General features: G+C 40.1%; 1 protein-coding gene across 1 annotated transcript; it reads right to left on the bottom strand.

Annotated features, from left to right (window-relative positions):
* Positions 1–1009: 1009 nt before the first annotated feature.
* On the bottom strand, positions 1010–15596 carry ERCC4 (ERCC excision repair 4, endonuclease catalytic subunit). Its single transcript, XM_039732474.1, has 11 exons — positions 15379–15596; positions 14422–14602; positions 11544–11739; positions 9999–10206; positions 8733–8913; positions 8250–8384; positions 7564–7674; positions 5836–6427; positions 5028–5120; positions 4272–4384; positions 1010–3216 (listed from the first exon to the last, which is right to left on the bottom strand). Exons 1-11 carry the CDS (start codon positions 15550–15552, stop codon positions 2483–2485), a joined length of 2718 nt encoding a protein of 905 aa, XP_039588408.1. The 5' UTR covers positions 15553–15596; the 3' UTR covers positions 1010–2482.
* Positions 15597–16764: the final 1168 nt, after the last annotated feature.

Genomic DNA, 16764 nt, shown 5'->3' with positions numbered 1-16764 from the left:
TGAAGTCTTGGTTTGGGGACAAGCAAGAAGCTGAGACACTCCGAAACTGAAGGCAGATGATGTTTGTGTTTGCTTTTTTAATAAAAAAGCACAATTTTAAATCATCAGTAATGACAAGATGTACAAATTCCATGACTGTTGATCAAAGAGAGGGTTTTCATCATTCACCCAACCCTGTGCTGTGACTGCATTCAGGCAGAGCCTTTGGCTCTATTATTTCAGGGATAAGTGGTTTCAGCACTCAGGACCTCTCCCACCTTGGAGCACAGTCTGTACCTCCTGCCCCAGGAGGACACAGCTCGAACTGGCCATGGAACCAAATACAGTGAAATGCCAAAGCACAGGGGCAATAATGACATGCAACAATATATGCATAGAGAAAAAAGGCAAATCTGTTCTAGAGAAAAAGGACAAATCCTGCATAGAGGAAGAAAAAGGAAAAATATTTACAAAAATTCCACCCACGTAAGCAAAAGGCAATTTCATTAAAATATTTAGCAAATAATTATTTAATTGCATGATGTAACTTTGATCTAGCACACAACACAAAGCTACAACTTTATCACCTGTTACTATACCCTTCATTTTCACCCCATACACATCAATGCAAAAACCCCAAACCTCACTGACAGAGCTATGGCAGCATCTGTGAAAAACCCCAAACCCACAGTTCATGGAGCACCCTAATGCCCATTGCACAATGTTTGTTCTCAAAAACTGGTCAGCTGCCCTTTTCTGAATCAGGCTCTACAGGCCATGCACTTAGGACACTTTGATCTTACTCTGATTTCCAGTTCTCTTAGCACCACTTGACAGGCATTCTCAGCCTTCTGCACATCTGACAACATTAGTTTGAATAAGCAAAAGTCAAAATGGAAAGACTTCTTCTCATATTAAATAAATTAGAATCTAGGGTAAGAGAAACCCTAAGACCTGGATTGTAAACCACACACTAAAAATAAAAACTTTTTGATATCAATACAGCCGAATGAAAAACAAGATAATGAACAAATTTTAATCCTATTATGGGTGTATTTAATATTAAAATTTGCACCTGCAGAAAAATGTTCCCTTGGAAATTTGTCATAGCTCAACCATAGATTAAAGTTAACAATTCATAAGTCACACTTAAAATGCCCAATAAACATTTTACCTGAAAGTGCACAGTACAGTTTTTACCAAACCCAAACACAAAAAATATTTTCTCATTTCATGAAGGAGATAATATTGGTCTGTTGTTCCCATTAGAATCATATAAATACATGTGCAAGTCATAGATAAAGGTTTTGTAAATAGCAAATGTAAATACATTAGCATGGAATAACACTGGACCAACCCTTTTGACAATGGCAGTTGTTCCACAGTTGTATCAAAGTTCATTGTAGAATATATAATTTAACAATGCATATATTCACAAACGTTTCCCTCTTTTATGTTACACAAAACACTAAAAGTATTATCTTCTATGTGACAATGGCTTTACTGAGTTTATTGACAGACAGTTGATTTGGGACATAAAAATATAAGAGCAATAGGACACAAAAGAAGCCAGTATTGGAAGAACTTTAAACACTTTTGGAAAACCTTGCTTAGAAAATGACTACATTATACAAGAGGCAATATTCTTTGGTATAAAGGAACAGTGCCAATGGTATACCCAGATTTTTCACTTTCAAGTGAAAGAGCTATCAAAACTGAGTAAAAACTAAAGCTTCTTAAAAGTATAAGTAAGGCACACTTAAAATTAAGTTGCACCTGTGGCACCACAGAATCTCTACCCAGTTAGACCAAAGGAAAGCACTTTGCAAAATCTAGAAAGACAGAGCTGTACTGGCTTTGGAATGGTAAAAAGTGTAACTGGTAGTAAGGTAAGCAAGCAAAATGCAGAGCATAGCATACAAATGGATTTTACTGTGACAAAGACTTATGGTCATGTTCTAAAATTCAGGATTCAGTCCCAGTATAGTCTAAACAAACTCCTGAGTAAAGACCACAACGTGTTTCAAATAGCTTCATCACTGTCAATCAAAAAGTGGCAGTTGCCAGAGAGTGAGACATTAAAAATGGCAAAAGCAGTGTTGTATCGTGCAGCAGGTCACCCAGACTAATCAAAACACAGCACTTTTTTAGCTTGAACAAGACATCATAACTTTCTCAAGAAAACACCTTTATCAGTTAGTCTTAGCACTTAATTCTTATGGTCTTGGTGAAAAACTTCATTTAGTTAACTCAGTGGTATTATAGAATTAGGTAAAGTGCTTTAAAAAGAATAAAAATAATTCACATTTCTCTATTAAAAGTAATTTTTCCTCTTGAAACTTGCCTTCAGTAATAATTAACTCACATATTAAAACTGATGGAATAGCATTAGCAAGAAACAGCTGGTTATCTTAGAGGAGCATTTATTAAAATATTTCATGTATTTGCCAAAGTACTGTGCCAGAAAAGATTATCTGTGCTGTGTGTTGAACAATCTCATGAGTCATCTTTTGCTTTTTCCTTTGGCTAGTGCCTCTGCATAGGTCAGGTGAATAAAGTCAAAGAGTTGTGTGGCATTGGCAGCATTACCCAAAATCTTGGATAGCTCGTCCTTGGACAGTGTCACCAGCTCTGCAATGCTTTTAACGTGGGTCATTAAGGCACGGCAGTTCTTTGCATTAACCCCTGGCATTTTCAGCAGGAAGTCCTGAGGCCCAGGGTTGTACTTGTCTGACTCGGGGAGCGTTTCGGAATCTGCGGTGATGGCCATCGCTGTTTCTGCATCGGGTTGGGGACGGTTTTCTTTCAACTCTTCAAAGAGTTCAGCAGTAGCGTGGGGAGAGGGACACCACAGGATCCGTAACTTTGGGAAGTGCAGGGTGAGAAGGGTTAGTTTAGAAGTAACATCATTGCTGGAAATTTCTGGCTGTAAAGAGCCTCGTGGGATCAAGGAGAAGGATTTGTTAGGATCAAACTCAATGAGGAGAACTGGCCGCTTGTAGTAGCGGCACATGGACACGCACTGCGAGTACAGCCGGCCGTTGTTCAAGGAACCGATCAGATCGCTGATGCTCTTCCGCTCCACACAGATGTCAGGGGTTAGAATATAGTCCCCAACTTCCAAGGTCACAGGCTCAATGTCGATCCCTCGGCGATGGATCAGTGATGGAAGCTCACTACGGAATTCCCGCATATCCACGATTATGGTTTGCTGAACACCCTTCTGTTCCTGTCCACCTGAAGAGCAAAATAAACACAGTTATTCCCATATTGGCACCTCCTTTGGCTCTGGTTGTTCTCCTGTGTGCTGCCAAGGCTTCTGCAATGGATGGACTTTTCATCTTAACTTATACCTCAAATTCAGCAGTACAAGAAATCCAGACTTCATTTGATTTGTAACTGTTAGAGAAAAAAATTACTCGCCTAAATATATACTGTAGTTTATGGAGAATGCTCTGCAGCTTGACAGAATTACCACGCTACTTGCTGAAAGCTTTGTAGAGATGACAATGAAATTAATTTAAATAATTTTCATCTACAGCTTAATGTATCAGGGAAATCTTTAAAAGGCTGCCAGCAAAACAAGATAATGAAGCTGATCCCTTTTATTTCCACCTGTTTCCCACAGAAATACTGCACTTTATTGTGGGAATTATGTGTTGTGCTCTACAGATCTGCAGGACACATAAAGAGACTGCAGCACCAAGGGCACAAAAGATGTAATAGCAAAGATTAGAGAGCATATGGCAAAGGAGAGCAGGATTTCAGAAACAACAGTAAAGAAAACAGGTAGAGGAATAGCATACCTGTCAGAGGAAAAGAACAAAAATATGGTTAGAATTGCAACAAAAGAAAAAGGACACTTTATTACAAAGGAAGTGATCAAACCCACAGTGTGCAGTTGTTTACCCAGGCAGCATGTTTTGTCAAGATGAAAAGAAATCCCCAACATTTACTAGCTCAAGGACAACACTGCCTTTGACCATCTGCAGACTTCAGCTTGTATGTTTTAATTTCTCTTCCTACAAGCAGCACTAGACAGCCTCACAACCAACAATCTGACTAGGAAGAATCCAAATGGTATCTGTCTTAATGGTCAAATACTTCATTAACCTGTATTTTCAAAGGAAACCACAGTTCATTGTCACTGGGAAATAATGTTTCTTTAGCATGAAGACTGCAGAGCCAATGTACAACATGTCTGCCCAGATGTTTGAGGGGGATTTAAAGTGCAAGCGTTATGGGACTTTTGGAAAGCTCTGGGCTGCAAGCCTGACCTAGGAGCAGCTCACCTGCTTTGCGTGTGTCAACAGAGGCAGAGGCAGGTCTGGCGTCTCTGAGGAGGACTAAGTTTGTTTCATCTCTTCCTTCTCTCTCTTCAGGAACAACCATGCTGGCCTTCTCTCTAAGGAACCACAAACAAACACACACTAAAAACTGCAAATACAGGAGTAAAGAAGCTTGAAATACTTCGATACCCTTCATGCAGATGTAAAATTATATATAGTTTAATATTAAATGCAACCCCAATCAGAAATGCAATTTACTGAATTTATCTAGGTTTTTCCTTTTACAAAGGAACTAATGACTAGTAATAGCACTGTAACCTGCTGAGAAGCTCTGTCAGTAAAAATACTGTCATAAACAGTCTAAGGAGATGTTTTGTTTCCTCAGCTGACTTAGGTTAGAAAAGCTTTAGAAATTATCTTACAAGAAATGTTACCTGCAAAAACACAATGACACAAATGAACTTCATAGATAATTAGGAAAAAATTCAAGTGATGCCAATTAGCCTTTATGTTAATATTAAATCCTGCTAAAATTATTAAACAAAATACCAGGCGCTTTGAAAAGGAAAGTTTTGACTTTTTGGTGATTTTCAATAGGAAAGTAGTCTTTACATCTGACAAAGAATCGAATTTATTTAAAGCCTTTTAATAAATTTTTTAAAGCCTTAAAATTAAGAACTTCACTCTATTTAAAATGTAAGCATATTGGGGAATTACATGAAACACTAATTATAAAGGCAGTTAAACCAACTGTGTTACCGAATGAGTTTTTCGAAGGCCTCCTTCTCTTTCCTCAGAGCTGTGAGGTAGCGCTGCTCTTCTGTGGAGCCCCCATATATGAGGAAATAAACTCTGTAGGTATAAAAGAGAAAAAAAGGAGGTCACAAAATATTGTATTAAGTTAAAAAATTCACAACCATAAATTTAAGGTCAGTAGCAGTAAATGCCCGACAAGTTAGTTAATAGCATATTAAATTTTAAGTTTTCTATATTTTTAATCAGTATGTGACATTTATTCATAAAACTGAGTTTTGCACTTTCCAGATATATTAAATACATATATCCAGTGTGGGGATCTTTCTGTCAGCCAATGCTATAACTGCAAATATTAATTTTCTTTATTGTGTTTCCTTTACTTGTTTCTCTGTTACAGTTTCTGAATTACTGGTCTTCAGCATGATGAACATCAGGAAATATGAAAATTAATTAAACCCAAAATAAATACTTTTCTTTAAAAATCATATCTTCAGAGATGGTTTAAAATGAGACTACACCACCTGAAAATGATCTACTGTCACTAAAATCATTGAAGCAAAGATCTTGGAATTGTTTCTTTTTTTTTTTTTACAGATATGCTTCTGCTGTTAAGGGACTAAATACCTGCTGGAAAGTAAAAATTATCTTCTGGTTACACCAGACATTCTGCTTTTGTTTAAACTTAAGGGCTCAACAGGAACTGGAAGGTAGCTAATGAAAATGAACAGCAGCATGTTCTGCATTGACTGTTGACAGTGCACTTCCAATTTTATCTTTTCAGACTAGAATTACCCTGGCCAAGTCAACTTGCCTCAAAGGCTTCCCAGGCCTGCTTGCCTTGTAGATTTCCAGCTGCCGAACAAAAGTGAGCTCTGCATCATACAACACAACATATCTGGGTTCTACCTCGTGCAGCACCCGAGTGAGCGCGTAGGGATCCCCACACCCCTGCAGTGGGTGGATAATTGTCAGCGGGTCCTTGAAAATCCCATAGTAACAATCTGAGGGCAAGTTCAAATCAAAATCTTCAGGAATCATCTCTTCAGTGTTGCCTTCTTGGCTATCACTTAATTCTTTGTTGTCTTCAACCTCAACCTCCTCTCTCTTTTCCTCCTCAGTTTTCCCTATCATTTGGATCAGAGTCCGGTCTTGCTGCTTCTTCTGTTTATTTTGTTTTGAAGAAGCTGTCAGTTTGGCTTTTTTTGCTTGAGGCCCTGTGTCTGGTTTGGCATTTCCTTTGGACTTGATGGCTTTTCTGTCCATAATCCACACTTCTCCAGCTTTCTCGTCCTTTCCGAAGGTTTTGTTGTATAGTCTTGTTAAAAAAGCTTCTGCTCCAGCAATAATATACTCCCTGAGCTGTGCACAGGCTCGGTCATCACTGGCACAAATGAGCACTTGCCCTGCAGTCAAGAAACAATAGCATGTTTACAGCCTGTAATGCTGTGCTTCTTCTCCAGCTACAAGCACCTCCCGAGCCAGTGGCTTGCACTGATCCAAGCACTGTGCCTGCCAAATGCCTTGAGACTGGGCTGTCACAGCTGCTCTGGACTTTGAGAGAATCTAAACTGCATGGCTTTTTATACCAAATAAAATTAGAGTAGGTTAATGGAAGTTCAACATTCCATTTTCTTACAATATCTAAATTCATAAAGTTTTCCTTCTGACCACTGGAAATGAGGCAGATACAGTGTGTGTTGAGACATACTCAAAAAACTACTCATTTTTAAGATGTGGAATAAGAGAGAACTTAATTGAGACCATTCTAATTTGTCAGCTGCGTTAGAGAATCTACAGAACACATGTTTCACACAGTATTATTGACATTTGTGAATAATAATTCTCTGCAAGCTGACTCAGATAAACTCCTACAACACTAGGAGAGAGAGCCAGTTCTTACCCAGAGTCAGAACACTGTGGGTGGGAGAAAAGAGCACTTTTTTACCCTTACTATTTCCTAAAATAAAACTTGCTAAATTTTAAGGGAATGAAAAGCTCTAAAATAGGAAAGGCAGCAAAGCAGTTAGACTCTCTTCCCTGCCTCCTAATCTCTACCTCATTTACATGCAACCCATGCAAAGCAAATTTTTAGGTGCATGAGAAGAATGTGCACGTTAGAAAGGGTGTAAGACAGAACCCCTATTTTTGTTTTGAACCCAAACTTCAGAAATGAGTGAATGGTACCTTGATCATTATAAATCTCCACATCTGTTTTATTTGGCTTGGAACTAAGGTATTGGTACACTACTGAAATGTAACCTAAAATATTTTTTCAGAATAATTCATGTTCTTTCCTAAAAAGTATTGCATTGTAGGAACAGCATTTCTCTTTTAGAGCAAGACCTAATAAAAGTTTAATTTTACATAGTTTATGTACATAATGTACATAAATTCCTCGTCTTGAGGCCACAAATTACTAAATTTAAACCAGCTCTTTGATAAAACTACAGAAAACAGTTAGTTCCTTCTCTCCAGGGTCAAGTAGAAATACAAACCAGTAGAATTCCTGGAAAACTTGCATAATTTAGTATTGTCTTACCTGGACCACCAAGGTTGTCACTGTTCTTATTCTCATTTTCAATCTCTTTCAGTACTTCTCTCAAAGCTTCCCATTTTGGGTTACTTTCTAGAACCAATTCCCTTTTCAGTTCTGAAACAAAGTAAGATTGAACATAGCAGCTCTTGCAGGCAAAATATCCTTCAGACTTTAAATCAGTGGTTAAATGTCAATAGTGTGATGGTTGTTGGCACATATGATATTCAACAACCTACATATGCAACTTGTTATGCTAATAAGGTGGAGAACACTCTTAAATTTAAAAATGGAGATAAATGCTTTTGTGAAGCAAAACACTGAAGTATTCACTCATTCTTCAATTCTGAAACTCCTGAATATATTTTTTAATAAAAGCAACCACAGCCTCCTACTCTTTCACGTAAGATAATAAAGATGAAGCTAAACATCAACGGAATGCAAGAACAATTTCACAAAAGCTCTTCTAGTGATCAGCTGAGCAAGCTTAGGAGAATCCCCTACTTCATGACTCTTTTATGTTGTTTATCATATGCTTTTGGAACTAAGATTATATCTCAATTTATCCCAGCTAACAGACTGAGATCCTGAGCTGTGGAAGTTCATGCAGGGAACCAGACTACAAGAAATAATATGCAAAGCACTTGGAATCGTGTGACACTCTTAAACTTAAAATTAGGAATGATCAGTACCATTTTCCTTCTTTACATCACGTTTTTCAGAGCCTGAGCCTTTGCCTTTCTGATTCAGTTTCTCATCTGCAATGCGATAAACTCGAGCTCGAGCATTCACAAACATTGAAGTACTGGAGTCAAGGAACAGCCAGCCTGGAGAGGAAATGAGAAGGAAGCAGTAGTAGTTTGACATCTGCAATGTGTATGTTTTCCAACCCTCTGCAATAAAAGCCCCAGATCTTCAGCTGGTATACCTGCCCTACCTGCTTGCTGTGTAATCACCAGCTTAATAAAAGACAGAAATGTGATGCAAATCTCACACTGTTAAGTAACAGCAGTTAAGTGGGAAGATGAAAGAAGTATCTGTCAATAAAAACCTACGTCCGTATGGCTGGTTGTGTAAAACCTAATTAGATACCTTCATATGTTTGGGAACGAGAATTAAAAACATCAACATTGCACCGTTTCATGCATTAACTTGTGTGGTTATTCCGTGTTTACCTGAATTCTCACCAAAAGCTTTTTCACTCGCTTTCAGTGACTCCAGGAGATTAAGGAAAGTAACACAATCGTACTGGGTTAGATACAGTAGCAAAGTGCGTAGGATCTTCAAATCCTGGACCAAAGACTTTGTCTTGGCTCCAAGCTGATGCCAGAGAGGATCTAGATAGTGACGTATTGTCTGGAAATTAAAATTGGAAAGTTCGGAGTGTCAAACATACAGTATTGCATTATAGCTTCCAACCAAGCTGAGAATGCACTTTAACTTTACAGGGGATGCTCTGGTTTCCCAAAGTTATTACAGATACCAAAATAAATATGTACTGGTGAGATATTTTTTTTGATATAAGTTAGCATATTTTAGCAAAGTTAACATAATATAGATGTCTTTATGAAACATTTCAGCAATTAGCAGACATATATAATTTAATGCTTTCAGCAAATTTTTTCCTCTCCATCTAATAACAAAATACTGGTAAAATTATTTAAAAAAATCCTTATTTTACTGGTACTGGCCTGTTGTATATCTAGTGTCCTTTACTTAGGTACAGAAAAAAAACATTACAAAGTCATGTAGTTTCCAAAATCAAGATAGGTACCATGAAGGTGTGCAACTTTTAGAGCCCAAGAAAGAACCTTCAAATATTTCAAGTACAGAAGGCCTTCCATTTAGATTATATCACAGTTAACCAATAACTGTGTTGCACTATGACAGCTGATTTCACCCTAACAAAAGCATATGTGTACCACACATTGCAGATCTGTCAAAAATAACAGTGAACACAAAGTTATTGACATACACAATGATTAAAGACACAGCAGATGCATGCATGTGCATATTGTCTATTACATACAGTGCATCTCCTACTAGAGAAAATAAAAAACACAAGCAAGACATGCAAAAGGAAAAGGGGAGAATGGGTATGGCAATTACTGATACTTACCTACAAAGTATTCTGAGATGAAGTTGCAGCTGTCTTTCTAATAACAGCAGCAACAATTACTATTATAACCATGAATTGGGGTGTTTTTACTCTTGAGAGTTTGGAAATGAAGGAAGAACAATAATAGCAACACATCAAAAACTCTACTGGCAACTGTCACATCAACATTACATCCCCTTGTACCAGTAATAAACATGTCATGGGAGAACACTCAGCTGCTGCTGGTTATCTATTTTTCAAATAACATTTCTGTTTGCATGGCAGGCACTTTGGAGATCTATATCCTGTTACTCAGACACTGCAGAACAATCAAAATTATTACCTTGTCAAAAGGTTTAGCAATAGCATTCTCTAAAGATAGATCTTCTACTTCAAGAGCTGGGTTGTAACGCTTGAGTTCCTTCAGACATGCATTCAGAATGTCCAGGATTGCAGTTTGGATAGCAAGCATAGCAGGGGTCATTGCCACGTGTATTTCCACCACTTCAGGTTTATGCTTCTCTAAAAATGAGTGCACTGCTATATGAAATCTAAGAGAAAAACAGCTTCTTAAGATTTACGTGGATAGTTGTATTTGGCTTAGAATTACTCAAAAGTTTGTATAAACTACAATTCTTTAAAATGTAAACAACTAAGTTAATTCCTAAATCAGTTTGTACTGATGTGAAGAGTGCAATCTTATGAAGAGCCTTGGAAAACCATCTGTTCCACAATTATGACTGTAGTCATTCTAGTCATGTGAGCCTACAGTGCTGGTGAATGATCCATGGAAAATTACTGCACTGGATTCTGCATCATCATCACATATAACAAATATTAAAATAAGCCCCAAAAATCATATAAAGGAGAAACTGGAAAGGGTTCAGAAATTCTCTGAAATCACATGGCTGCACCAGCAGATTTTATGATGTTCCAGCTTGCAATGACAACCTGCAGGTCCTTGTTGGAACCCTGTCCTTGGAGCCACTCCAGCTGCACAGATCCAGAGATGCCACTGACTGTTCCTGACAGGAGGAGGCTCAGAGAACCCAATGGCTGCTGACCTCTGCAACTGCGCAGACATTTCCCTTACTGCAGCCTGCAGCCCAGGTCTTTTCATGGAAGTCAAGGAAGGAAATCTAGAGAGCTTCTACTCAACCTTTCCTACCCCAGGTACGTGCACGTCTACTTCCCTGGGATACTGAAAGACTATTAAGGGATTTACAATGCAGAGGAGCCATTCACTAGGAAGGAGTGAAGCACATTCCAGCCTGGACTAACAGAACAAATGGGCAGAGCTCCTGCCCAGGGCAAGAGCACTGACATCAGAGTGCTCAGTTCAGTTGTGGATCTGCTCCTGGAAGACTCTGCATGCCACATTTTAGCAATTTGTTTTTTAACAGTCATCAAGAAATGTTCTTCATACACAGCATATGTGTGTACGAAGATTAAAATAATCTGACATGTAGAAAGAGATGCATGGAGTTTCATAACAGCTGGAAACAAACATGTCCATGAGCAGCAGAACTGAGAGACTGTTTTCCTTTCATTTCATGGCTTAAGTACTCTTGTTTAGTAAGAGAAGGTTTTCTTAAACTGTTAAGAATGTCCGTTTTTGCTGTGATTTCTGTTGACTAACAGGAGAGCTCTGCCATAAGGTCAATTCCCTTAATACCATCAAGTGGAGTCCATTTTCAAAATACTCTCAGAAATTCAGCATCTCTAAGACCACTTCTGTCAAAAACTGAAAAAAATTTGTTTGGGAATAGAGGAGGGAACACAGATTAGCAGTGTGACTACATACACCTAGTTTTCTTAGGAACCTGCTGTAAAATCCTTCATCTTTCCTCTAAGTTTAACTCTCCAGCGAAGTAAAGAAGTGCCTCACCTTGGCCACAGATAAAGCTTCCCAACAAAAAGATTTTTCATCACTCTTTCCACATGACAAAAGCCAGTGTTAAATGCAACTGCATTATCTGTAAAAGCTTTAATGAAGCCTTGCTTGTTCTTCTGGCGATAAAGTCGCAAGATGAACGCTTCCTGACAGGACTCAATGATTCTGTGTGCTTTGTACACCAAAATGCCTGGCAAAAGAAAAAAGATAATCAAGTTAAAAAAAATACAGAAAGGTCCACGTTTGTACAGATTTTTCCTCACAACTGTCTTAGTCTTCTACTGTTGTTTTAAATACAGGAATTTAAGTCTTCTAAAATGAAGGTTGAACCAAGTGACTCATCAGTTTCAGTACCATGGAATTGCCAAATAACAGAACAGGGTTAATAATGCATCTTTAACAGAAAAAAAAAAAAAGCTTGTGCATGAGTGGCAGGACTTAGTAGCTAGGAAAATTCTCTACTCCTGAGGCATAACTTGAACTTGAGCCTTTAAAAGCAGGAAAAGCAGATGCACGACACAACACACTGTTACAACAAAGCAAGTTTGATGTCTTCAAGGCTGTGATAGTTGAACTCTTCTGTTCAGAGAAATTCTGGAATTACAGACTTGTCAAGTAACTTTCATTGGTGACAGTTCAAGTGCTTGCATAATCAAAGAACTTCTGAAAACATTTGTTTTGCTTTTCTCTCCTATCTGACAGTCATGTTCACACTCAAGGACAACAAGTATTATCATATATATGAGATATATATCAATTTTCTTCATGGCTATTAGTGCAATAGGAATAAAAGACTTATCAAGCACATTTAAATAAAGAGAAATGAAACACCAGTTTAATTTAATTACAGGTTTGAGGTGAACATTTCTGGAGTTCACAGTTCGCTCAGCCAAAACCTGCTAAAGCAAGGCTTGTTTTTTCTTCATGCTAATCATGTTAAAAGGCAGATTGCATTATTTTCCCCCTCCCACTACTGAATTCAGGCCTATGTGGTACCTGCTTACAGCTTCCAGGGGAATCATAAATGCCTTTCTAAAACGGAAGGAAAGGACATCAAACATCACAGGTTTCACCTTGTGCCTACATAAGCTAATAAACTTACAAAGCACTTAATTTCCTCCTCAACTCAGCATCCAGCCATTGATTTTAACATGCCTTTGGCTGCTAATTGAAGAAGTGTCCAGAAAATATATTTCCATGTAACTGCTTGTCATTCATGATTAAGTCCTGAAATAATCCACTCCAAGGTATTTTTCTATCTAGATATTGTTAGACCTGTCGTATGAAGAAAATTTTTCAGTACATAATAATGATCATCTCTGAACACCTTCCAAATTTTTCAGTATATGAACCCAGATGGACATGACAGGAAAGACAGAATTTCTAACAGGTCAGTAAGACTGTGTTTATTGTAATACCTTCCTGCTTTTAGTCAACATGTATCTGCCTATGAAGGGAGTTCACACCTGCTCTGATAGCCTGGGTAGAAACAACTTGCCACTTTTTATTACACCAACTTAGTTTCACTGTGCTGTCAAGTATATAATTTCTACTCAGCTAAAACCACCAGGAATAATTCTGCTTTACTGCAGTGATAATTTCTTGTCTTAATTTAGCTGGATTTTTGAGTTCATCAGATGTTAATTCACACTGATTTTGCAAATGACATTTTTAACACCTAGAAAGGCTTTTGCTGTTACCTCCTCATGAAACACTACTGCAAGATTTTGTTGTACAATCTCACACACAGACAAGGCACACAGACCCAGGTGTTGGGAGGCTGGGAATGAAGCCACCAGTCGATTGCAGCTGCTCTCACACCGACCTCTGGTGGCAATGCAAAACCTGTCACAGCTCTGTGGCACTATAGGACAGCACCAGTTTTAAAGCTTTACTGCATTCCTTCTTTTCATGTTTTTTTTTAACTCTTTGGTAGGGTAGAAAGGTAAAGAGGAAGAAGTCAAGGGAAAAAGAGAATTTACCACAGGTTGCCCACAAAACCTATTCACTTCTTTTGAATTAGAAATCTGGTGCTCTTCAACTCCAGCATAAGTGTTCAAAATGTTTTACAGTGGAACTTGCTGTAGCTTGACTAAAAGGAAGGAGGTACAGCTTCTGAAGCAGAAACTCACATTCCTGTAAGCATACAATATTCAGCTATGTTTAATCATTAAGATGTTAACACTTAGAAAACAGTAAACTATTCTTCAATCCCTGGCTCTTAGAGCTCTCTTTTTCCAGCTCTCCAGGCTGTAACAGGGTTTCCAACAGGAACACAAAAACAAGAGTGGCTGGGGGAGAAGGCAAACAGAACATAAGGAGAGAAGGGTAACTCTCACGTCTTCCATGTATAGCTTCTATATAATACAAAAAAAGGTTGCAAGCTATTCTCCAAATCTTTACAATTGCAGTAACAACATTACTTCGTAATACTGCTATTTGCATAGTATCCAAGTGTGTCAATACAAAGATTAGTAAGGTATTTTTTTATGAGAAGTCATCAGGAGTAATTTGTTAATGCAAAAATATAGGTAGTGTGCATGGGTTATAAAGCATGACATTTAAAATCTGTTTTAATGATAGGCCACTGTCCAATAAACCCCAATAAACTATTTCACCAAGTGCAATCAATTATTCTTCTTTGAAAGCCTTTCTAAACTGTATGATTAAATAAGGCAAATGAGTTAAGAGGGAAAAAAAAAGGAACAAAAGAACTACTTATTTGCTCCTTTCACCTCAGTCTTGGTGGGGGAAAAAAAAGGAATAATTCTTCAATCTCTACCCATTAGTAGAATTCTTCATATAGAATTTTTTTAAAGCTTTGTGTATTGTCAAACAGAACACTCTTACCTTTATTTCATTAAGCTCTTACCAGTAATGAGATTGGCAGGAATTCTGTCAGTAAGGAAATCTACCACAAGGATCCGACTTGTTGCAAAGACAACTCCTCCTTGTGTATAAAATTCATATCGAGTGTTGTTTGCAATTTCATTGGTAACGCGTCGAGGGAGATGAACAACTCCATCTGACCTCAGCTGATCAATAAAATACTCCTAAACCAAACACAATAAAAACACAAGACACTGTTGTTGTATCCAGAAAAAGGGATCCATAAAGCACCTTTATTTCACTCTGGTAATTTATTTACTCTGGTAATTTTGAGGAGCTGTTGAAAACACATTAAGACACGATAGTATAATGTACTAGAAGAAGTTAGAATTATTATGATTTTTTTCTTTTTTGACATATTTTTCAGTTTCAAACTCATCTAGGTGATAAAAAAATCTACATAGTCAGTAGTAACTAGATAATACTTACATAAAAATGAGCAACTGACACTTCAAGGAGCTTACATTTACTTATACTTCGATATCCCATTTTCAGAGAAAATGCAATTTTAATACTGCCTTAAGAACAGAGAATTGGGAAGAGATCATCTTTTAGTGCCATCACCTATAGTCATGAGATGACTACAGCAGGTAGATCATATACACCAAGTTTAATCTTATAAACTACAGCTGAGATATTTATTCACCTATGGTTGCTATAAAAGGTCCCCCAAGACATCCCCTTCCTGATGGTGGGAAATTTGCCTGGTTCCAGAGAAAAAGAGCAGATGGGAGATGGGCACTGTGCTCCCTGCCAACCCGACCCGTCCGTGGTTCTGTGCCGGGGCCGCTGCACAGCCCCCGCGCTGCCCTCACCGGAGCCCGCACACCCTCCCGCCAGCCCGGGGAGCCGCTCCGCCGGCCGGGGCAGCGACAGAGCCGCCGGGACGCGCCCGCCGCAGCGCGGAGGGGAAGGGGCGGGCGCCGGCAGCTGCCCTCACCTCCTCGGCGGGGCTGGTGTTGAGCACGAGCACGAGGCTGGCGGGCTCGCAGTAGAGGCGCAGGAAGCGCAGCAGCAGGCGGTCGATGCCGAGCCCGCGGGCGCACACGACGAGCCCGTCGCGGTGGAAAAGCTCCAGGAAGATCTGGCTCTCGTACTCCAGCAGCGCCGCCATCGCGGCACCGCTCCCGCGCACGCGCGCGCGCGCGCGCCCCGACAGCGCCCCCTGCCGGGCCCGCGCGCGGTCCTCCAGGCCGGGCGGTTTCCCGCCCCGCGCGCGGACGGGAGGGTCCCTCAGGGAAATGTCCGTCCCCTCATGGGTACCCACTGCGGGCTCCTACTGCGGCCACATGAGCCTCCGCCTCTCCCCGCGCGGGGAGCGTGTGCCGAGTGCTAATGCCAGGTGGCCCGTCTTGTCCAATCATTTTGTGTTTGGGTTAGACAGGGGGAAAAGGTTTTTCATCCACAGGCTCCCCAGGGCAGTGGTCACGGCCCCAAGACTGGCAGTGCTTCAGGAGCATTTGGACACCGCTCTCAGGGCGGGATAGTTGGAGTGTCCTGTGCAGGGCCAGGAGTTTGATGGTTCTTGTGGGGTCTGCCTACTCAGAATATTCTCTCATTCCGTTATGTTTTGCTGGGTAGTTGCACTTTTTAAGCACCAAACCCAGACTCTCCTGGGCACTCCTCTCACCAGGCATCGGCCCCTCGCCGTTTCCGTGGTGCCGGCCCGGTCAGTGCGCAAAATGCAGTCTGTATCCAGAGGGGTGAAGGCGCTCCTCAGAGCTGCTTTCGGAAACAGCTGGAAATGCAGAGCACTCCTCAGACTTTCCCTGCAATTCAGCCGGGCATCATGGAAGCACAGAAGGGTTTGGGATGGAAAGGACCCTCACATCTGCCAGTTCCACGCCCTGTCGTGGCAGGGACTCCTCCCTGTGGCCCCGGCTCAGCTGGGCCAAGACCCCGCTCTGGAAGGGGAAGGAGAAGGCTGCCGGCTTTGTGTGCGGGGCTGCGGGGCAGGGCGGCAGCGCTGCCCGCTCCTTCCATCCTGCGGGCCTGCGCAAAGTGTTCCCATCGCTTCTCTTCACTCTGGGCACTGATTCCTGTTGTCTCTGTCAATAATGCCTTCTTTGGGTAAAATGCCGTTATCAGGGCGTTGAGTCAACGGTCAAATATATTCAAATAAACGCTTTCAGTTCTTTGTTTCACACTGTCACCTGTGGGCAGCTGCAGTGGGGGTTCCTTTGGGTTTCGGTGTTTTTCTAATGAGGGAAAATAAAGCGTACACTGCCAACATGTTCCTTTACTGCACACTTGTTCCAGTCAGCACAGTTAATGAAGAGGCACTTTGCAAATTTGTAAATTTTCCACACAGTCAGAATTATGCTAA

Source organism: Passer montanus, unplaced genomic scaffold (genome assembly GCF_014805655.1).
Source record: "Passer montanus isolate IOZ18808 unplaced genomic scaffold, ASM1480565v1 scaffold8, whole genome shotgun sequence".
Lineage (NCBI taxonomy): Eukaryota > Metazoa > Chordata > Aves > Passeriformes > Passeridae > Passer > Passer montanus.
Note: the sequence above shows the minus strand (reverse complement) of the source record. Positions and strands in the feature narration are given on the sequence as shown.